Source organism: Hermetia illucens, chromosome 6, assembly GCF_905115235.1.
Source record: "Hermetia illucens chromosome 6, iHerIll2.2.curated.20191125, whole genome shotgun sequence".
Lineage (NCBI taxonomy): Eukaryota > Metazoa > Arthropoda > Insecta > Diptera > Stratiomyidae > Hermetia > Hermetia illucens.
The window spans coordinates 25,423,741-25,447,121 of NC_051854.1; the positions used below are offsets into that span (position 1 = coordinate 25,423,741).

The following is a 23,381-nucleotide window of genomic DNA, read 5'->3' on the forward strand; positions in this document are numbered from 1 at the left end:
ATACCAAACTTTTCCCACAGGATTGTTGATATGGCATGTGTTGAATTTGTAGAGCGACCTGCGAGCAGACATAGTAATGATTGGTAAACGAAGGTAAGTGGCCATCAGATGATGGTCTCATTCAAAGCCGACGTGAGCACTTCTTTTGTTATGTAAAGGCAATTCCGAAATCTATTACTGATCGCGATATAGTCAATCTGATTAAAAATTCATCATCGGTCATATGAAACCTAACCGACCATTTGATGGCTGAGTTGCGGATGTAACAAGGTCAGTTTAAACCCCATATTACAGGAAAAGATTCTCCTACATTTACCCGGGGGCATCCACGACATCCGGTGCAGCTCTAAATGCACTACTTAATTCGCAGTCCGTGGATATATTTATTCTAGGCACTGCAAGAACATTGGAAAAATTACTGGGAATACTGAATCCGTCCGATTCTCGTGTCCCCATACATCTGTTTGGTAGAAGGTATAAAGTTACCCTAAGCGTAGAGAGAATTGGGAAATCCCAGAGGAACGCGTGGCGGGATAAACGCAAGTCTTCTACACCCATGGCTCATAAATATAACAGGATTCTGGAGCCGGAGTCTACCTCTCGAATAAAACGAGAAGCGGACTTTTCCCTTGGGAGAATATGCAACGGTTTTTCAAACCGTAGTTTATGCGATTATAAGGGCGACAAACTGGGTGACTGCGAACGATTGAAGGGCAGGCGCATCGCAATCTGCAGTTATAGCCAAGCTGCATTGAGGGCGTTGAGTAGTCCTTTGATCATCTCCAAAAACGGTCAGGAATGCAGAAACCGTTTGAACTCTACCTCTAGATTCAATACGGTGGAACTACTCTGGGTACCTGGTCACTGTGGCGTAGAGGGAAATGAAATCTCGGATGTTTAAGCGAAAGAAGGGTCAATCTCCCCTATGTCGGGCCCGGAACGAGCAATGGGAGTATCAGTAGCATTGACGAAGTCTGTCTTCAAAAAGTGGGAACAAGCTTCCCACAATGACAGGTGGCAGAGCCTAAATGCTGCTCGACACACCAAACTTTTCCTGCCAGAACCGAACATGCGTACCGCAAAGTTTATCCTGTCGAAAAGCAGGAGAACTTTTAGAAGTGTAAAACGATGACGGCTTTACGGTTTCTTACCAAGGCAGAGGCAAATCGTCAGACTCTGCTTCACCTCTGCCCTGACAGCAGCGTGACCGAAGCGGCTCGCAGACGATAAGTGCTCCTTTATATAATACGAAGAACACAATGCGTTTTGCGAATTATATAAAGGAGGGCAGGGCAGAGGTGAGGGGCAGCGTCTGATGATTTGCCCGTCCTGGTAAGAAACCGTAAAGCCGTCATCGCCTTACATTTTTTTAAAGTTTGGGTGCAAAGCCCTAAACGAGGGATCCGTGGACAAGGGAGTAAGTTGCTCCTCATTTGGTTCGGTCCGGCATCAAGTTGATGCGGATTTAGGACCCCACAATTCTCAAGAAAATACTTGCAGGAGTATTGTGGCATTCTGACAGGCCATAATGCACTAGCTGGGCATACGTTCAAAATAGGAATTATTCAAAATGATACATGTCCCTCCTGTAATGAGGAAGCCTATGGACGCATCAGGCATCAGATCTTTGGTGCCGATGTTCTCCAGTTGCGACGGGCAGCATCACATCCACTAACGGAAATCCTGCGATACGTTAACGAATCCGGAATATTCCGTTAGACGGGGGTGGCGAATGCAATGGGCCAACACGGCCTGAGTGCTCAGAAGCTGTAGCTTCTCGCTTACACACACACCCCCGGGAGCAGTTTATTAAGTACAAAAATAAATTACCCACGGATACTGACAAACAGAAGTAATTTTGCAAAAAGGCTACTGCGAAAAAGAGTGTAAACTATTGGATAGGTTGCAGCAAATTTACATTGGATTAAACAAACCCTGGTATTTACTAGGGCCATAGAATATTTTAGGTAGCCTTAAGTGGTAATCAAAGAAGGACAGGCAGCAGAAAGAATAAGACCACCGATAATCAAGCATCTGGTAAATGAGTACCCCAACAAGGAAAAAATTCTACCGTATTGAAGATAAGATGCACGGAACAGTGCTGGTGCCACATTTCAAATAAAATAAGTCGGAAATCTTACCAAGCTACGTTCATCCAACGTGTTTTCATCCATCATCATTTCCTTTTCCGATTCCTTAAATATATTTTCTTCTTCTGGGACTTTCTTCTCTAAATATTCTGCCATCGATTTATTAATAGCGTACATACGCAAAAAGCTTTGTCCTATTGGATCTTGTGACCTTTCTCCCATTGAAAATTTTTGCAATTTGTAAAAACTTCCATCGTATTCAATCTCTTTGCAAATTTCAATTAAAGTTGATTTTACATAATCGCTAGAATTACACCAAAATATCGCCGTTAATCAAATTAATTAAACGAAAATTGTATCCGAAAAGAAAAACATGCGCAACTGCTTATTTGCTAATAGAATTTATTTGACATTAATCAAATATCGAAAGGAAAAGTGACAAATCGTAGTCACTAGTCAACTTACATGTTGTTTTCAACATCAGCTTCCGAAGCCAGTTCATATTTTTTCAGTCGAGGTAAGTTGTCTATCAACTGCTTTTTCCTTCCCAGGTTCAAAAGCAGGAGCTTTTCGATGGCATATCTAATTGTGTACTTGGCTACTAGCCTATGGAAGTCGTCCAGCGAGTTATCTTCAATAATGAATCTCAATGTATTTACGTCCGTGTTTGGTTGTCATGGACTTACCCAGCGACTCGGAACTCGAAGAAGACATTTATGAAGAAAAGATACAAAATAAAAGGGGAAAAATTAAAAGGTAAGATAAAAAATCAACCTTTGCGTAAAAGTAAACTAATACTTGATAATTGAACGTCATCGCATGGGACATTTGATGAAGGTGACTAAGATTGTCAAGCATAATTCGCGTTTTTACTGTCCTGCTTTGGTTTTGACCCAATGTTCCCTAGCATAGCGGAAAACCTAGATAAATCATGAACCACCTTTCTTCAGTAACAAATGGATTTATTCTCAATTTTCCAGAAATCAGAAGCGTATTCAAATTGCACTTTATTTACAAAGCTATGCGCGAGAAAATTCGATAACTAAAAATAAACATCAACAAAAACGCAAAAAAAAACTCGAATTCTACCAATGTTGCGGGATATCATTGAATTCCGTTACAATACTATACAACGATTTTCGTCCTACGATTTATTCTGATATATTTTCATGCGTATAAAAGTGTCAGATATTCCATATACAAAAGGAGTCTACTATATATTATGTGTGTATATATTTAACTATATTCTTCCGCTACTGCTCCTGTTACCCTTATTTGTTAGAAAAATATGTATGTATATAAAAAAAGTGTTTCATTCCCTAAATCGAACTTATCAACTGATCAAATAATAAAAACAGCATCATTTCACTAGACTAGAATCTTTTCTGACTTTTTCGACTTATTATCAGGCATGAATACATTTCTTTCCGAATGATTTGCTCTGTCCAATTCTCTACGGAAATATTCAATTGTCTTTTCTAACCCAACCTTCAGTGGTACCTGTTGCAACCAACGATTGAAAAGGATGATTCAGAGTCAGTTGGAATTGATTGAATATGAAAAGAAGAACTTACCCTTGGTTCCCAGTTTAAATATCTTTTAGCCCTCGTTATGTCCGGTTTGCGTCGTTGAGGATCATCTTCGACTGCCGCTCCCTGTGAGATTATACTTGTCCCGCCAACAAGATCTTTTATAATAACCGCAAATTCTGTGAAAAAGTAAGAAAATGAATAAATTAAAATATTGCTGATAATGTTGGAGCAATGAACGTACATTTATTTTGTGGAAGGCCATACAGATTGTACAAGAGGGGAACCTTGCCTTAAGGGAGGGAGATAAAGCATTATTGGAACTATTTTACAATGCAAAATCTTTCCACACGTCTTGGTGGCAGGTCCTGCGATAGGTCAAACATCCCATATACAGAGCCTTGAAAAATGATAGAGCGTCACTCGACGCGTCATGTCAAGCACTGGTTGAAAAAGGTCTGTGCCACATAAATCCGTGTGTGCAATGGTAAGATGCAGGAACTCGCAAGAGCATTTGGAAGACGAGTATGGATATCTGAGCTTTGATGCGGTGCCGAAAACTACGATATACGATGCGAACGTGGTAAAAATGTCTATAAACATTTCTATTTGGTAGCCCACGCGCTCAGTATGATGCTGGCATTACTATCTCTGAGGATTTCTGTGAGGTTATTAAAGAAATGCAATTTGATGCCCAATTGATGAGGCATACTACTACTGACCGCACACTCCATTTCTTCTACGCATACGCACTGCCAGGGGCCTGGCAACTATTGAATTGCAATATGTCTGTCGACGATTATATCGTCATTGAGGGTAACCTTAATGGTTATGTCGGCGAAAAGACAAATGGCAATGAGTGCCGTCACGGAAAAAGGTTTGGAACATGTGGTTAGCAAGCATATTGTCGATTTTGCGGACACTCACTTGTACTAATAAACGGTTGTATGTAGTATAGATCCCAGGGCGAAACGTGGATTGGTACCCAGGATGGAGTATAAAACCTGGATTATTCCTACTGAAAGCTACAGACGGAGAAGGATGAAGGCGAGCCTTCCGCGCCCAAAAACGGGACAAATTGTACCAACTGGTCCTCCAGGTTTGGGGGATTGGGTAGGGCTGACAACTCGGACTAGATGGATAACACAACGAAGAACCCGGAAACGACAAAGGAATAACGATTTGCACATTTTCTCATGGAACGTGCGCTCCCTGTACAGAGATGAAGCTGCTGAGTAGCTAGCCGATACCCTGTCCCAGGGACCGGTTTTCTGGAGAAGAGCCGCTACATCATATATTATAGTGGCCATCCAGTAAACCATGTGCTCAGAGTAGGTTTCTTAGTCAGCCAAAAAATGAGACTGCAGAGTCGGAGAAGGATACCTTCTACGAGGCAGTAGAACAAACCCTCGAAGACTGTCCCAGATATGATGTCAAAATCATACTTGGGGATTTTAACAGCCAAGTAGGGAATGAGCCCGTATTCAGACGATACGTTGGCTCCCATAGCTCAAACCAAAATACAAATGATAACGGACTGCGGATCATTCAATTAGCAGCGTCATACGAAATGGTTGTTAGAAGTACCTGGTTTGCGCGGAAAGCGGTCCGCAAACATACGTGGGCTTCTCCAGACGGGACTACTTTCAACCAAACCGACCACGTGTTGATCGAACGCCACCACCTGTCAGCCGTGATGAATGTCAGAACATATAGGGGGGCCAATATAGACTCGGATCACTATCTCGTTGGCATGGTGCTCCGAGCTCGAATAACAACACCACCCAGAATCCCCTCTGACAATCAGGTGAGAGTTAACACTGAAGCCATCCACAACACAGCCCTCCGCGACACCTATAAGAGGGAAATGGATGTCGTAATAACCGCAGTCAACAGAGAACTAGAGATGAAGGATCAACAACCACCTGAAGAACGTTATCATGGATACGGCCACAAACATACTTGGCCCCAGCCGCAAAAGGAGTCGGAACGGCTGGTTTGACGATGAATGTAAGCTGGCAACAGAACGGAAGCCGCATACCGAGTAATGTTGCATTCTAAAAGAACGCGGGCACGCGCACAGACTTATCACGAACTCCGTCGAGCGGAGAAGCGACTTCATAGACGAAAAAAGAAAGCCTGAGAGAACCAACAAGTCTGTGAACTCGAAAAGTGCAGGGAGCAACCGCACCAGGCGCGCAAGTTTCACCAACAAGTCAACAGAATGAAGCCTTATACACCTCCATGCTCATCTTGCCGAGACAAAGAGGGAAATATGATTTCCGACAGAACGGGCATATTGGAGCGATGGGTTGAGTACTTTGATGAACTACTGAACAACCAGAACATCGGCGAGTTGCAGCTCCCGCCAACTGAAGACGATAGACAAATACTGCCACCACCAAGTATAGGAGAAATAGTCACACAGGAGCCGATGGAATTAGAGCCGAATAATATGGAGGCGACCAGTTACACCAAGTGGTTCATCAACTGATGCTCAAGATATGGGACAGCGAATCAATGCCTGACGATTGGCAACGAGGCATTATCTGTCTCATATATAAGAAGGGAGATATCACACAGTGCAGCAATTATAGAGGTATCACGTTACTGAGTACCATCTATAAGATATTCTCCGCTATTTTACTAGGCCGGATAGCCCCATACGCCCAGAACTTCATTGGCCCATACCAAAGAGGCTTCACTCCCGGCAAATCAGCAACAGATCAGATTTTCTCTCTGCGGCAAGCGATGGAAAAACTACTGGAATATGGCCATCAGTTGTACCATCTATTCATCGAGTTTAAAGCCACCTATGATAGCATAGCCAGGATAAAACTGTACATGGCCATGAGAGAATTCGGTATCCCGACGAAACTGATAAGACTGACTAGGCTGACCCTGACCAATGTGCGAGGCCAGATAAAAGCAGCAGGATCACTCCCAAGACCATTCGACATCAACAACGGTCTCCGACAAGGGGATGCCCGATCATGCATCCTCTTTAACCTGCCCCTCGAGAAAGTGATCCGTAATGCTGAGGTAAATGCAAGAGGTACGATTCTCTTTAAGTCCACCCAACTACTGGCCTATGCTGACGATATCGACATTATGGGAAGAACCACCCGAGACGTACAAACTGCCTTCATCCAGATTGAGCAGGCGGCGCGAGATCAATGAAGACAAGACAAAATATATGGTGGACTTGGTTGCCTAAGTATTACTGGAGCAATGAGTACTACGCCGACTGCGGCACTTGAAGCTATCCTAAATTTACCCCCCATTCACTTGGAGGTGAAACGGAAAGCAGCCAACGACGCATATAGGCTTGATACCATTGGGGCGTGGAAAGGCGGCCAATCCAACGGGCATGCGTCTATCTGGAAATTCCTTGAAAAACATCCGGTAGCCCTGATGCCGACCGATCATATGGTTTCCAGATTCGTCTTTGAAAAGACATACACTGTCGTAATCACCGAACGAGAAGAATGGTCGACAAGTGGTCATGAATCTTTTCAGATTACAGACCTAATAATCTTCACCGACGAGTCAGTCACGGAGGATGGATCGGGTGCAGGTGTGTTCTCGGAGAATCCGATTATAGAACTGGCCCGACCCCTCGGAAAAATGACGACCCACGCCATTGGTGGCAGAAGAATGGCTGCGACAAAAATGGAGGGGTCGCACCATTCGAATCTGTTCCGACAGTCGAGCGGCATTATCAGCACTAAATGGCAACAACATATCAAGCCAGTTGGTGTGGAGTTGTCATCAGGTGCTGCTGAAACTTGGCCGACTGAACGAAACATTCCTGATGTGGGTGCCGGGGCACTCTAACATCGCCGGTAATGAGGGGGCTGATAGACTGGCTCGCCAAGGGTCTGGATCCACAATGGTGAGGCCAGAACCAGCTCTTGGAATCCGACCATCTACTGTCAAGTCTACTCTGAAGGGTGAAATTGCAAGGATTCACGCAACCGAGTGGAGAAATTTGGACTCTTGCCGGCAAGCGAAAATCCTTGTGAAGGAGCCTAGGGCCACTAGAGCGGCATTTTTGTTGTCCCTTAAGAAGAGGGACATGAAAACCCTAGTAGGGCTTTTGACGGGACACTGCCCCTTAAACTACCATATGGAAAAGATTGGGGTAGTGGTTTCGGCTGTGTGCAGCCAATGTGAGGAGGAGGAGGAGACAGCCCTGCACTTTTTATGCAGCTGCCCGGCATCCTCATATCTTAGACGAAGACATCTTGGCAAGATTTTCTTCAATGAAGAATCTGCACACTCTCTGCCTCTTGAGAATGTTCTCAGATTCGCTAAAGCCTGCGAACACCGTAGGCGGGAAGCCATTGAATAGGCAACTTACGGGGATAATACAATGGACCTAATAATGGCCTGAGTGCTCGGAGCTGCGGCTCCCCCCAGTTAACTAAACTAACTAACTAACTATGGTGGCAACGTCAACACCGAAAACCAACCAATCAACAACATCAAACCGCACTGGTCACAACTCACCTTTCCCTCTTGAACCCACATACATATTTCCCTCATTAAATCACGATATTGATCCAGCATGTTCCTACTGAAGCTTGATTCGTGTTCATAAGACTAAATGAACACATAGCAAATGCAGCGTTTCCCAGTGCAACCCAATGAAGGTTTCCCCCCTGGCCATTTTGTTGTTGAAACAGCAGACAGGGTTGCTGCCCCTCTGCCTCCTCACCATCTTAGAGCACCTATAGTGGGAACAGTAAAACGCAAATCTACTATATTTTCATAGACGACGAGCAATGCCGTTCTTTATGAAATTATTGCGCTCAATATCGGCCGATAATTATTGTCGCCCATAATCTAGCCACAGTCGAAACAATGTGAGGAGCATGGTAAAAGGGAACAAACGATCTCGGCTATGATGAACATACAAGAAATGTTCAATCAAACTTTGCTCACCACACTCATCGACAAGCTACCCCGGACACATAAATTATGCAAAACTTTTCAGTTCCGTAGTAGCTTGTCTCAAGTTGTGAAAGGAGGATAGCTTCAGCCTGACAGGCGAGGAAAGTGCAGGAATTTTGTAGCAAGGCAGATTAGTCACTGAGGAACTACCACACACATCACACCATCTGGCAGTCTGATTTAATGACTGGGTCGACCTCCCGTAGCGGACATGTCGCCAACATCGATAATCTTAGGCGATTCGACGTCTAGCCGTGGCTCGGCTGTGGTAACTGTTTCGTCATAATCTATAGCGGCCACTATAGTAGCTTCGCGTAGCCAGTGGATGATGTGGGCTGAGTGCATGCACCCCTTTATCGTCCGTTTCACTACAAGAAAACTACAGCGGAGCAGATACAGATACCGTCGCTTGTTGCACCAAAGATTCATCGAATGTTTCCCGCAATACGTGTACGTAACTGTTCAGCGAGTTTCAGGGCAGTACCGCTTAATTATTCGCAGTGACACCATTTCGACCTTAATCAGCATCTATCACTAATCAGGTTATTGGTTGGCTGTAGGAACTGCCACCTTTGCTCAATGCGAGGATTACCCACGTTATTCCCAAAAAAGACACGGTGCAGGATCCCGCAGAGATAAGAGGGATTACTTGCTTACCAACCCTCTACAAATTGATAGCGTCCATGATTAGTGGCAGGGTCAGTGGACACCTGGAAACCAACAACCTTCTGTCCGAAAAGTAGAAGGGTTGTCGAGCAACTCATCATCGACCCGCTAGTACTGATAGTGGATATGTTTAGCCGTGATATTCGGATTAGAATCCAAGCCATCCAAAAAGGTCATCACGAGCCACATGCCGGATATAGCATTGGTGACTTCCACGTCCAAGCTATGGCCGAGAGAGACTTCTATAAATATCTAGGAATTCTGCTAGGAACCCATGTTCGAGTTGGTGATCTGAAGAATGTTTGCCGCGGACGAGGACCAATATTTAAAACATCCAGCGGCGGATACGGACTACTATATACAAATGTCGAACGCATCATCCAAATTCTGCAGTTGAGCGGGTGAGCAACCTGCCTCGTGATATCGGAGTCAGGGGCGGCACAACATCACCGTCAATCGACTCGCTATGCTATGCTAGCTTGCGAGTCCCTTGCATGCGACTGTTTGTAAGGCAGATTACGGACGGGCTCCACTTAACTTGAAAGATCGATCTTGCAAACCATTTAGTGGGGTGAAATTAGACCGCTCAGTTAAAGTCTGACATTGGATCAAGTCTTGTGTCTTTTGTTGAATTATGTTGGTAACAGCGTTGCTTACATCGGGACTGATATGACAAAACTTGGTACGATTTTTTATGTAATCGTGAATTCATGCTTTATCTTTTAAGTGAAAGGGTCCACAATACAATACGCATACATCTACCAATAACCAATAAAAAAACACGCTCACTTACCCTCAATGGTATGCTCCACAGGATTGCCAATATTAACAGGTTGTGTATAATTTGATACCATAAGCGCTACTAAACCATCAACTAAATCCGTTACATATTGAAATGAACGCGTTTGCTTTCCGTTACCATACACAGTTATCGTTTCATTTCGTAGAGCTTGAAGTATGAAATTCGAAACAACGCGACCGTCGTTCATATGCATTCGAGGTCCGTATGTATTGAAAATTCTTGCCACTCTCACTTTCACGTTTTCCTGTTTCGCATATGCGTAGCTTAAAGTCTCCGAAACACGTTTGCCTTCGTCATAGCACGCCCTTGGTCCTGTCAAAGAAGAAACAATTTGATTAAGATGATTGAAACACTTTCTTTGTTTTTATCTTACCAATAGGATTTACATGTCCCCAATAGCTTTCTGGCTGTGGATGAACAGTTGGATCGCCATATACCTCTGAAGTGCTTGCGATTAGAACTTTGGCGCCTACTCTTTTAGCTAAACCCAACACGTTTATCGTTCCTAGAAATTGAAAAGTGATATCAATTTTATCGAGTCCTTTGAACAGACAGGGAAACTAATTTTTGTCATAAGGACATACCCATCGTATTAGTTTTGATGGTCTTCACTGGATTGTACATATAATGTGGAGGAGAGGCAGGACTTGCCAGATGGTATATCTCATCAACTTCAATGAAAAGCGGATTGACAATATCGTGATGTATCAGTTCAAAATTTTCGTGACCAAGCCAATGTTCAACATTGCGTTTGCGGCCCGTGAAGAAATTATCAACAACGATAACTTCATGTCCTTCCATCATGAGAAAATCGACAAGATGGGATCCAACGAAACCTGCTCCACCTGTTATCTGGAAATCATGCAAACAAAATTGAATATCACTTTGATGTGTTTGTATGACTTTTAGGTATCTGTCCAGAGATGATACGCGTATGATGGGTATTAGGAAAAACTACACCTTTTGGGACAACGAAAACCTGTAGTAGTTTACTACTACACTGAGGGTATCCAAAAAACATGAATATGGAAGATATGGATTTGAACTCTCCAAGTGGTAAGCAGTCACAAACTTCAAATTCAAAGCAATAAGGTCGCGGCCGAGGCTCGCATTTTGCAGTCCTCACCAAATTCATATCCCTTTACGAAGAAATCTGTAGAAGACATACTTTCCAACTAAATGGAAAGCTTGCTTGCGGCGTAGCCAGCCAAAAATGAAAGTACGGCAACTCTCACCTAGGGGGAAACTGAAAATTCGACTACAGCCGGTTCGTCCATGGTAATACAGCCCAAATTTACCCATAAGCCGAAGAGGAAGAGTCGGCAGAAGAAAACTTCACTGCGGAGGGCGGAGTATAGGCTAAATCTTGTCTGCAGAAACTTCTCCTTCATTTATACCACGGAGAGCGGAAGAAATGGAAGCTGGTGAGGTGGACGCTATTGGTTTAACGTCGGTATGTGAACCGGATGTCCGGATAACTGAGTGGTTAGAGCACAAGGCTGTCGTACGGAAGGTCGGGGTTCAAACCTCACTGGTGGCAGTGGGATTTGCATCGTGATTGACATCGTGTTCTAACACACTTCAAGGCCTTAATCCAATATGAATTGTTGCGTCAACGATTATGTGATTATGTGAACTGGACACTCTGAACCTGGGAAGGTTCCAAGCCCGCGGCAGAGAAAGGCACTGCGGAAGAAGGTGAAACACCTTGGGAATGAGGACATGGCTGCACCATCAGGTGCAATAATATCCAGAGAAATCAAAAGGAAGCAGAATCTTCGGCAGAAAGCGGGACAAACTGATAATCCCGGTGAGACCTACACTGGACGCATTAGACTCCTCTGGCAGCGGCAATGCATGCAAGAAGCGTAAGACCAACACGCCTGTTGCGGGCAACGTTTTATTGAAATCAACGAGAGACATCTCAACGAACCTGGTCCCTCCCATAGGAATACGAGCACGAAGGCGAGAAAGAAAAGGTTCTATGCGCAAGTTGCAGCCTCATTTCTGACGGCTGCCGTGGAAGTTCCCTTCAAGGATGACAAAATGTTAGAGGGACAATTTATCATCCCCCAGAAGTGCCTGTAGGCAAAAATGCTGAAGCTTGGAACGAAGCCAAAATTTAACAATCAAGGTTTTCCTGATGGGCTCCTCCATTTGGAGTGCACTGATGAGATTGCCTTACAGTGGCTACAGCAGGTAATCCCGGCTTTGAGTTCTGGCGGTCAGCACAAGTTCACTATTGTGAACACTAAGCTGCACAGGACAGAATATGTCGAATGTTGGATACCTCACCCTTGAAGGAAGGCAGGTTACCTGCTAGTAACATCTCCTATGCCATTTACGGAACAGACGAAAGAAAGAGAACCGCGCGAATATGCGAATATTGAGTAGAGCCCACTAGGCCAGACTGTTACCGGACAAGACTCGTCCGAATATAGCACAGGTTAAAAGGATGACCACTTTTGGCATTTCCATAAATAGTCCGGCGCTTAGAGCGTTTTCAGTGTTTTATGTAAATTTTTCACTGAAATAACGACTGCGACTGCTTGGATCTTTTGTAATATCCATGCCTGTTTCATGTCGGCCGCCAAGGAGCTGTAGTTCCGGATCTTTTCCTATCGTTTTTCAACAGCGTTCCTGTGATCTTTCTGTCTTTAGAAGGAGAGCTAGTCGTGGTCTGCTCTTCACAGTTGCATAACCAAAAACGGGAGTTGGTAATTGAGAAGTTCTGAAGAATATACCGTTTACAATTTTTGTTGGAAGCAAGTTGGGTATCGTCTTGTCATACCATTCAATGTACATTGAATGACGCAATGTACATTTAGTCTATCCCATGTTTCAACTTTAAACCCGTGTTTGCTTTCCTTTAAAAGAGGCGATAATGGGTTCAAAGCCAAACAAACCCAGGGCGAGCTTAAAGAATATACCTTGATTGATATCTCCTCTGATATTTGCGAGGATACCGATTGCTTCGCACTCTAATTCTTCATCACTGTTCTCAGGAGAAGTTATTTTTTTACGCGTAAAGCTTGCAGTAACCACGAATGCGACACGAAGTCAAAGGCTGATTTATAACCGATGTACATGACGCGACATTCAGCCAAGCAACGCGGCTGAGATGCCTCGCAGAGAATATTTTGCGGCGTCACGTGTCATTTCCAAATCATGAATTCAAAATGGGGTCGTATCGCAGCGGAATCTCAGTATATTTTGCGAATGCGATATGGAATGCGGTCAAGGCCTTATTATTTTGCGTCAGGGTCCACCAATCTGATATCCCCAAAAGCCTATAGCTGATAGCATTGAATCGAGATATTTAAATCGCTCAGTTCTGGGCAGAACAGTGATAGTGCCTGTTTCATTGCGATCAGTCATCAAAAATTCTGTTTTATTCAGGCTGTGTTGCATGAGGCGATTATTACATTTTTGAACAAGTTGCTCGAGATGATTTTTGCTATTAGACGCTGGGAAAACATCATATGCATAAAGCAGCGTATAGGGCGCTGGACGTTTGATGTGAGGGCGCTTCCTTGATGAACACCAGCAGAGACATGAAGCAAGTTTTAATATACCTGTCACACATCGAAATTTACTTTTCGAATTGTGGTAGAGCAATTGAACCCAGCGGTGGTGTTTTCTTGCCAGAGAGATGGTGTTCCCCCTTTCACAATAATCCGATTAAAGAACCAACATCAACTACACTCACGTGCCTTCGTTCACGTGGCCAAGGTCCATGACTCCACGTCCTCCGGACAAGGCAAGATGAAGAAGTTCGCCGATAATAAAAAGAAAAGAAAAAAAAATGCAATCCTGAGAGAATCCGCTTTCAATATCAAGTTCCTCTGAGTCGCTGGAGGTTCGCTCCCTGTTAACGCAAGCGCGGGTGAAATGAAAATCTAAACTCCGCTCACTGTTCCGAAATGATCCGTAGGGAGTTGATGGCGTCGATCCGAAGCGGGAACAGTCTGCTTTCTGTCTCAAGCTTTCGAGGTATTCTTTCACGTTTCACGATTATTTTGATCTTATCTTTGCTTGCCGTCGCAGGGCCACGCATATAATGATCATCCACATCTTCAGATTTCCAGGATCTCCGTACTAGTAGGAAATAGCAGATCTACAATAAGTGTAGGTGCAGGGAAAGTGAAGCGAAGTATTCTTTCATCCTTTCAGCTGCTCGTCATTTTGGATGAGGAGTCTCGGGATTTCGTAAGTTCGGAGGTTGTATGCGTCACGCTCGTGATCATTCGCACTGAGCAATAGAGCCTTCCATCCTTACCGTTTATCGATCCATTTCCGTCCGATCAGCAAGATAGCTCTCCAACTGTCGAGCGACAGCTGGATCATACAAGCGATCGAAGTTGAACTTGGGAGATCACAACGGAGCCAACATGCCAACAAATGTACGCGACCATGGTGATCCCTTTCATGTCAGCGCCTCTGCTGTTACGCACCTACAGGAGACAGCTTCTAAATTTACTGCCGGGTCAATTTGATTGCTCGTATCGTGTTGGCCAGTTGAAACCTAACTGACCTTACAGCAGGCTCTGTGCGTGAACAATGTGCCACTAAGGACGACGCGGTGGAAGCTGCAGAAATTCACAAACCTCCCACAATTGTCGTTACGGTCGCCAAGACACATATCCGAACAAGTTGTTTTCAGAGCCCACCTTAACATTCAGTCACCCGTCATGATCACAATGTCACTTCTGAGAGGTCTCTCCTGAACTGTGTGTAATTGCTTATAGAAAGCATCTTTTTCCACTATATCGGAAGTCTCTTTTGGTAAATAATACTGTATAATTGTGACGCTGTACTGGAATCTTGTAGTCAGCATCCTATCAGAAACCGGCCCCAGGTCAAAAGAGCACACCTCGCGGTAGACGTCAGCTACCACTTGGTTTTCCAGAACACAAGAGCACATTGCCGCAAAGGTCGTAGCCATGAGGTCAGTCCTATTCCGAGGTGTGAAGCGGGAAATATTTTAAGTGTATTCTTAAAGTCCAATTCACATGGCTAATCCTGATTTACTTTAAAGCAAAAGGTTGGATAACGTATTCAATGCCAAACCACGGCATAATTAGAAAGTTGGAATGATAGATTCTATAACTGATTGGAATCCACCGTGATATTTGTCAAGATAATGATAGATTTCTCCATTACTGCTCTCAACGAAAGTACCACATACAAGTTGATTTTGTATTAGGTTGTTGCACATGAAAAGGCCGATTTGGCAATCAAGTGAAGTTAGTTGCGATTTTGCTGTATCAAACCACCACCAGTTGGCGCTATTAGTGTCGGATAATGAAGTGTAAATACTCCTACATTTAATCAAGGAGTCATTTCAGTTTTGACCATCGTTGTGATAACAGTGAATGAAAAGGGAAAAAAGGATGGAAAAGAGCCAAGAACGTATCCTTTTTCTATATGAGTTCAAACTTGGTCATAAAGCAGCGGAGGCAACCAGGACCATTAACAGCGCATTTGGAGCTGATACGGTAAACGAACAACACGGCGGTGGTTCGAAAAATTCCGGTCAGACGACGTAAACCTTCAAAATGAACCACGTGGACATCCAGGACCATCGATTGACAATGACGAGCTGCGTTTACTAGTCGAATCCGACTCAAATCAATCTGTAAGATACATTGCAGAGAAACTGAGCGTACACTATTCAACAGTTTCCCGGCACTGGCAATAACTTGGAAAGATAAAAAAGTTCGACAAGAGGGTTCCGCATGCCCTTACGGAGCAAAACATGTCGCTTCGAATGGAAATTTGCAGTTCTTTACTCTGCCGCAACAGAAGCGATCCCTTTTTGCACCGAATAGTGACATGTGATGAAAGTCCTGGGAGTTTAACGTCAGTACCTGCCGTGTAGGCATAATCCCACTATCCTCTTCGGACACGGATTGATTTTGTGACTACAATCAGAGCCCCACCATGACTAGTATAGCGGTACTGGTTTATACTGAATGCAGGCTCAGCATTCATACCAGTGGATGCGAGGCCTATCTAACACCTCTGCCGCAACTAAGGGGTACGGCTCCCGAGTTGTACAGCGCAACTCCACGCTTCAGCTCCGAGGAGCTCTGCCCGCGATGTAGGCATAACTACAACCACCATGAAACTCCTACTAGGGGGCCAACTTCAAATAACCGGGCCGAGAACACATCCTCCAGGGATTCCCCTGGAGCATACTCTCTCAGGGGGCCATACCGGCACCCATGGTACCAGATAACCTCCGGAGAGGCTTCGTGGCAGCGCCACTTCAGATGAGTCCCTTGCAGACTCGGGTCTGATCGCCCTCCTCGAGTACGTGGGGACGAGTGACATGTGATGAAAAGTGGATATTTTACGACAATCGTCGCCGATCAGCACAATGGCTAGATGCTGATGAGCTACCGAAGCATATGCCGATACCGAGCCTCCATCCGAAGAAGGTAATGGTGACTGTTTGGTGGTCTACAGCTAGAGTTTTCCACTATTCTTTTTTGGCACCTGGAGAAACGATAAATGCACAGAAATACTGTGCCCAACTCGAGGAAATGCACCGAAAATTGAATATTCAACGGCCGAGATTAATCAACAGAGATGGTGTGATACTCCTTCACGACAATGCACCACCTCATGTATCCAGAGCAACGGTTCAAAAGTTGAACGAATTGCAGAATGAGACTCTGCCTCATCCGCCATATTCACCGGACCTTTCGACAATCGACTGCCACTTTTTTAAGGATTTGGATCATTTTTTGGAGGAAAAACAATTCAGAAACGAAGATGCTATCAAAATTGCCTTCGACGAATTTATCAACACCCGACAGTTGGACTTCTACGAAACTGGCATACATGCTCTTGAATCTCGCTGGGAGAAGTGTTTTGAATCGACACCTATTTTGATTAATTAAATAAACTTTTGTAAGCTTTACAGTCGTTTCAAATTTTAGTACCAAAACGGCCATTTCATTTGCAAAAACCTAATAGAAATGCAGTATTTATAATAGCCACAAATGTTTTATCTTTTGGTCGACAGCCTCCTTCACAGTTAAAAATTCAATTATTCTGTTCTTTACAGTTTTTGGATTGTTTTGCCCTTCCTTTCTTATCTTCAGCTGTCAAATTATGAATATCAAGATGTTTTGAGATGTTCGCACAGAGAATTGGGGTAACAATCTTGTAGATGGTAGAAAGATAAGCTTCCTCGTTTTTTTGAAATGAAACAAGTTATCCTCAAGTTATCCAAAAGGGAACAGAGGAAGTAGGGCAAAGGACAGCGAACAGAGGACAGAATGCAGAGGACGTAGGACAAAGGACGGAGAACACGAACAGGGGACAAAGAACAGAAGACAGCGGACACAGGACAAAAGACAGACTGCAGTGGACAGAGGAGAGAGAACAGAAGACATAGGGCTGAGGACGTAGGTCAGAGAACAGGAAGCAGAGGACTTAAGAAGGGGGACCGGGGAAAGAGGGTGGAGTGCAGAGGACGTAGGACAGAGTGCAGAGGATGTAGGACAGTGGACAGAGGAGGGAGAACAGAAGACAGCGGACATAGAACAAGGAACAGAGAACAAAGAGCAGAGGATAGAGGATGTAGGACAGGGGGCAGAGAACAATGGACAGAGGAGGGAGAACAGAAGATAGCGGACATAGAAAAGGGAACAGAGAACAAAGAGCAGACGATGGAGGACAAAAGACAGAGCAGAGGGGACTCAGGACAGTGGACAGAGGAGGGAGAACAGAGGACATAAGGCAGAGAATAGATTACAGAGGACGAGAACTAGGGACAGAGAAAAGACCCAGATTTGGATCAGCAATTATCCGATTAGAACAATGTGCTAATACCCTGTGAGCGCTCGTGAACAGCCTTTTCTTGAAGTTGGTGCCTTCCAATTAGGTCCTTCACCAAGACCTATTTCAATATCTTTTCAAACATATCAGGATTGAATCTTAGAATGGAGATGTAATCAATATACTACTCTGAATGTTGAAGATTTAAAATGATTGCCCATAGTTAATTCGGAAACTTCAAAAATTGACCGAAATAGGCTTGTCTGATTTATAACTGACCCGATCGCCATGACAACGACCAACTCGGTGAACACGGCAGAAATGAAATTGTTGATAAATTAACAATTTGGTAATGCGCATTTGGCAGCGGTTTAATAACATCCATTGTGCTTGATGTGGGCATAATTCAAATAATTGTAGCCTGCAGAAGAGCTCCCAGCCCTGATGATCGAGGGTGTAGCAGCACAGATTTGCTTGTGAGCGATATCAATGAAGGTTTTTGATTGCCAACAATAATGTCGAAGCAACGACCAGCAAAGGAGAAGGGAACGTATTTTCCAATTTCCTGAATATACCCAACAGACTAATTGAATTGAAAACGATAAACCATCTTCAGTATTTATTGCCACAAATATAATTCGCATTTTTTCTGGGTTCTCCGAAGCTTAGTTCTGCGAAACTTTTGGAGATCCTATTTGTTCAAGTGTTGCAACTAAACTCCACTTTTATAGACTCGAGTTTGCTGAGTAAATAAAGTTCACACTTTCTGTTGTCCAAATAAATTCAAATGTTAGGCAAGTTGTGCTCAGATGTAAACGTTGAATTCGAACAACTTTTATTTATGGCAAATGGCCTCCATTGGAAGCATTGTTCCAATTGGCTTACATTTTCTCCTAATACGAGTACCAATGAAACTAAAATAAATGAATTTCATGAAGCGAAGCAAAAATCTGTGCGCCAATTAGAAATAGGGCGTTTGGTTGAAATGCTGGAATAGAATCGGATGCAAGCCCTTGAGGCCCGACAGACAACGTACGCCAGGCGAAGCGATAATACCCGGTGTTTGTTCTATCGCCTTTTACAGCGTAATCAAAGTGGAGAGCAAACACCAGCGCGGATAAAATCAGCAGATAACAGTAAATCTTTTCACTGTCTGAGATTACCCACCTGTGAAGCGCGATCTGATAAGAGTTCTGCGAATGTAAACAAAGCGAAAATGCAGTACATTACCAGTATCCTCTTGCGGTTCTTATAGTTGAGGAACCGCACGTCGGGGTACTTCCGAGGCACGTTCGCCTCCAGCCGGCCCAGCTTGGCCTCGATCTCCCGTATCTTGGCCTTCGCCTCCGCCAGTTCCTTTCTCTGCTGTTCAATGATCGCCTGTTGGTTTCGATGCTCCCCCGACGCCAGTGGCAGGATCTCATTGTCCCTCGCATCCCGGTGCAATGCATTTGGCTGCAAATCCTCCGTCGATGCCAACGATTTGTAAAGCACGAAAACTACGCCGGGAACATCGCATTATTATGAATGGAAGCGAAAAGAAAACAAAAGCAAAATGTAAGGTTAGGAAATATGCGACGGAATCTCACAGGGAACTTATCACTCAGAGACATTTACCGAGTAGCGTGGCGACACCGAACAAGCAGAACTGTTTCATCTTGCGCCGCGTAAGAGGCATTGTCGGTTATATAAATTGAAGCGTTTGCCTCATCTTTGAGCAATCACCGCAGAGATTAGCATAATAACAACTTTGACATTTGCCCGAAGAGACGGATAAGGCCGAAGGCGTTCAATGACCTGTGAGAGTATTGTGACAGCCACCCACACACTCTGCTTTGGAAAGTTTTCATACGAAGTCATTCCGGCAGGGGGTGCTGCACTACTATGCTGGTAAATGATTGGCGGTTATTTAACGTTCGTTTGTTAATCTGCGTTGCCCGAATTAATATTAGATAAAATTCCAAGCCAAAATGAATAGTTATACAAATAGAAGTTTCAGATATCTAACTTTAAATATTACAAACAAATATGGCTTAGATTAATTAGATATTGGACGTTAGTTAAAATATCATTATCATCAAATAATTGATGTGTATCTGCACCCAAAAAAAGCCCAATATGTAGGTACAGATACAACAATTATCAGTAGTCCAGCCGAAGAGTTCAATTAGCGCTGTGGTGCACCGTTTTGAGCAGTGAGATCAAAATCCCCCCGGGGTAGATCTTCAGAATCACCACGGGGAATTTATGAAAGATAAGAACTCCAACTAGTGATCTTTTTGAGGACCGTAAATAATTGTTTACCTGGTGTCCGTAGCCGCAAAAGAATTTTCTGAGGGTTTCTCTCACCTCTACGCAACTTTGGCAATGTAAGTATGCCAAGTCTGTTGGCACGGTCCCCTATAAACCCTGCTTGCCATGGGCAAACCACAGTAATTCTGTACATATTTACAAGCCTCGTGACCAAGTTTTGTTAGAAGAGGACCAAATCTTCCTCGATTTAGCGCAAATGAAGAGTATTTACTATCTGAAGTCAGCGGTTGTTAAGTAGCGCTGGTAAATTCGATCCTTCACAGCGGAAGCACCGTCAAGAGTAAAGCCCCACCTGACCAGCGTGGTCACCGCTGCATTGCCTCACTACATAACCTTAATGTCCGTTTCGCTGGTCGGTCAGAATGGATATGTTACGCTCTAGGGTCTTCACGATTGTTCCAAAGTGCTTCGCGGACATATGGCCTGTTCGCGTTTGATATGAAAACCATGCGCGCATGTCTCCAGGGGTGCGGTACGTTTTCGAACGAAATACAGTAACCCATTCTTCCTGCTTCTGAGCATGGCTGGCATTATGCTTACTGTACCTAGAGATATATCTACCGATTCGATAATCTCACACCATTGGAGCTGCATACTCTCCAAGGAAATGCGTATGGTCTAGTTACTCCTGGGCATCACCAGAAGATTCCGTCCAGGAGCCTTCCGACTTTCTAAGAGAGGATGAGCTCTTATATTCCTTAGCTCCATACTGAGTTTCGCAGACTTGCTGGTGCTTTCACCAGGATATAGCCCAACCAGTGCCGTTTCCTGTAATCTCCGTGGCTGACTTGTACTATTTCAGGCAGGCCTTGTCGGCTCTCAGTACGCAGAAGTTGAAAACCTCCTCTTCCAATGACGGTCGCTTTTTGCTGTATTTTCGTGGCATGAGATTTTAAAGACCTGTGAGTTGGGGCTTAAAAATACACTCAAAGGCTTCCCTACTTGTCGTTAGACTAAAAGGGATAGAAATTTGTGAACTAGCAACCTGGAAATTTTGAAACTTTACTGCTATCGAAACGTCAACAGTGCATCGGTTAGGGACTGACATCACAGCTACGATCTTTAGCTATCGAAAATCGACTACGATTGATGTTTGGAATGTTCGCACGCTCCTCGACAGCGGTAGCGAGTGTCCACAGAATGGCCGCTTTCTCACACTTGAACGGGACTGCCAACGATACAAATTGGACATTCTGGACCTAATCGTAGTAAAATGTTAGAACTTTGGAGAATACTCCTCTCGTTTTGCGACAATGTACTTTTGTACTCTGGAAAGCTAAGTGGTAGCAGACGCAAAATCGATGGCGTGTTACTTCTGATGACTACCGCAAGGCGCGCTCTTGACCTGAGAACCGATTTCTAACAGATTTCTGATTGCAAGATTCCAGTTCAGGTTAAGGAGCATCACAATTGTACAATGCTATGCACCAAGGGAGACTTCCGATATAGTGGAGAAGGGTGCTTTCTACAAGCTATCACAGGTAGTTCAGGGAAGGTTTCTTAAAGGTGACAATGTGGCCGTGATGGGTGATCTGAATGCCAAGGTGGGCTCCTACAAGACCGTGGTCGGACAAGTGATGGGGAGACACGGTGTTGGTGACCGGAACGATAATGGTGGCAGGTTTGTGGAATTCCAACTTTCACCGCCTCGCCATTGGTGGCACATTGTGCAAACACAGAGCCTGCCAGTTGGATTTCAACTGACCGACGCCGTACGAGCAATCAGATTGACGACTTCGCCATCAGAAGTATATTTAGGAGATGTCTCCTGGATGTGCGTAACAAGAGGATCTGATGGTCGTCAACGTGCGCTTGCCTTTTGCGTCCCCCACTTCTCGCAAGTTTGGGGAGCTGCGACCTCCCAAATTCAACATCGCTTGTATGATCCAGAAGTGAATAGCACATCACTAAAGAGCTTGCATGTGGTCATAAATCTTTCCATCGTCTTGTAAAGGACGTCAACGGTTGATTTCTTATCCACGATGATGAACAGCTGGAAAGGTGGAAAGAACACTTTACCATGATTCTTAATCGTATTACATCGGGTAAGTTTCATCCTCCTGTGGACGAAATGGCAGAGAGCAGGCTGGTTTCTGCTCCGGATTCTCCTGCATTGACCACATCAACGCCCTACGGATCATTTTGGAACAGTACGCGGAGTTTAGATCTTCGGTGCACCTACTCTCCATCGATTTCGAGAAAGCTTTCGATAGCGTGAATAGAGAGTGTATCTGGAGTGCTATACACAGAAGGGACATTCCGGAGAAACTAATAGCTATTATCAGGGCAACATATGATAGCGCAAAATGCCACGTGCTGCACCGAGGCAAAATCTCAGAGGATTTTGAGGATCAAAATGGAGTCCGCCAGGGTCTTTACGTTCCTGACTCCGAATCGCAATTTGTAGTTCACCTTTCCAATGTCTTTAGACACTCCTCATTCCTGCGGAGTAGAATAGGTTGGCTGATCACTCCCAGGGAAGGGTTCCTCCTTCTTGATCACCATCCATCGTTTCATGGGCGCCTTGAAGGTGCAGGGATTGGATAAGCTTGTCTTTATCCATGCGGATCTTCGGCAAACAGATGCGGACGTCCGATCTCCTTGGAATCTCGTCGTATGGAGAAACTTTGAGATTTACATCCTACCAGACGTTGCTGCCCCTCCTTGTTTTCCAATAGATGCTTGATGACTATCTCCGACAGTTTGACCTAAACGCTAGTCCACACCTTCATCGCCAGTTTTTCGTTAGCAGAGTTACCAACCGGTAGCGCTATTCATAAGTGATGCCTGGCCACGTCGCTGAAGGGTTTCACAGTGCGTGCCTCGTTGTTCGGTCGAGGCTGCTACACTGTTTGCAAAGGTTGCTTGGCAAACAAACCTTTGCAGACTCTGCTCTTGTGGTTTTCTTGCTCAACGTCTTCTTGAGATTGGTTGCGCGGTAGATTTGGACTTTCGTTGGTTTCCCAAGGATTTGTTGCTGTATTATTTGACAACTGCGTGGTATTTAGCGAGGTCTTTTTCATCCCGCTTGTTGATAGTACCGGCCTGCTTATTCTTCGTAATCTTACTCAGAATATGGGTGACTGTGTTATTGGTCGTTAGGCAGGTCTCTAGTGGACCTACGCTTCTTCGCTAATAGCCGACATTCTTACGGCCCTTGTTTTTTGCTTCGTTACGTTCAACGACAATGTTTTCTAGGTTGGAAGCTGTTAGTCCGCCTGCCGCCCCGCTCCT

At 44.4% G+C, this 23,381-nt stretch overlaps 2 protein-coding genes across 3 annotated transcripts in view; both read right to left on the reverse strand.

Annotated features, from left to right (window-relative positions):
- The window catches only part of LOC119660306 (O-glucosyltransferase rumi homolog), a 59,236-nt gene extending 56,299 nt beyond the window's left edge, over positions 1–2,937 (reverse strand). For both annotated transcript variants that reach the window (XR_005250418.1, XM_038068781.1), the window contains exons 1-3: positions 2,777–2,937; positions 2,556–2,721; positions 2,142–2,394 (exon numbers count right to left, since the gene is read on the reverse strand). Coding sequence is in view for 1 of the 2 variants with exons in the window: in XM_038068781.1 (XP_037924709.1) it covers positions 2,142–2,394; positions 2,556–2,721; positions 2,777–2,804 (447 nt within the window). In the remaining variant the exon portion in view is untranslated. The remainder of the gene's footprint in view (positions 1–2,141; positions 2,395–2,555; positions 2,722–2,776) is intronic.
- A 149-nt stretch (positions 2,938–3,086) lies between these two features.
- LOC119660304 (UDP-glucuronic acid decarboxylase 1) lies at positions 3,087–19,620 on the reverse strand. The gene is made up of 7 exons (XM_038068778.1): positions 19,452–19,620; positions 19,065–19,333; positions 10,628–10,895; positions 10,417–10,548; positions 10,035–10,355; positions 3,665–3,798; positions 3,087–3,590 (listed from the first exon to the last, which is right to left on the reverse strand). Exons 1-7 carry the CDS (start codon positions 19,510–19,512, stop codon positions 3,459–3,461), a joined length of 1,317 nt encoding a protein of 438 aa, XP_037924706.1. The 5' UTR covers positions 19,513–19,620; the 3' UTR covers positions 3,087–3,458.
- Between the last annotated feature and the right edge of the window lie 3,761 nt (positions 19,621–23,381).

Bases quoted from the DNA above. Each gene is read 5' to 3' on its own strand.
- LOC119660304 (XM_038068778.1), bottom strand. From the start codon at position 19,512: ATGCCTCTTACGCGGCGCAAGATGAAACAGTTCTGCTTGTTCGGTGTC. The intron at 19,334-19,451 runs GTAAATGTCTCT...TTCCCGGCGTAG, and splicing joins CGGTGTCGCCACGCTACTCG to TTTTCGTGCTTTACAAATCG. The intron at 3,591-3,664 runs GTAAGTTCTTCT...TGGTTGCAACAG, and splicing joins ATTTAAACTGGGAACCAAGG to GTACCACTGAAGGTTGGGTT.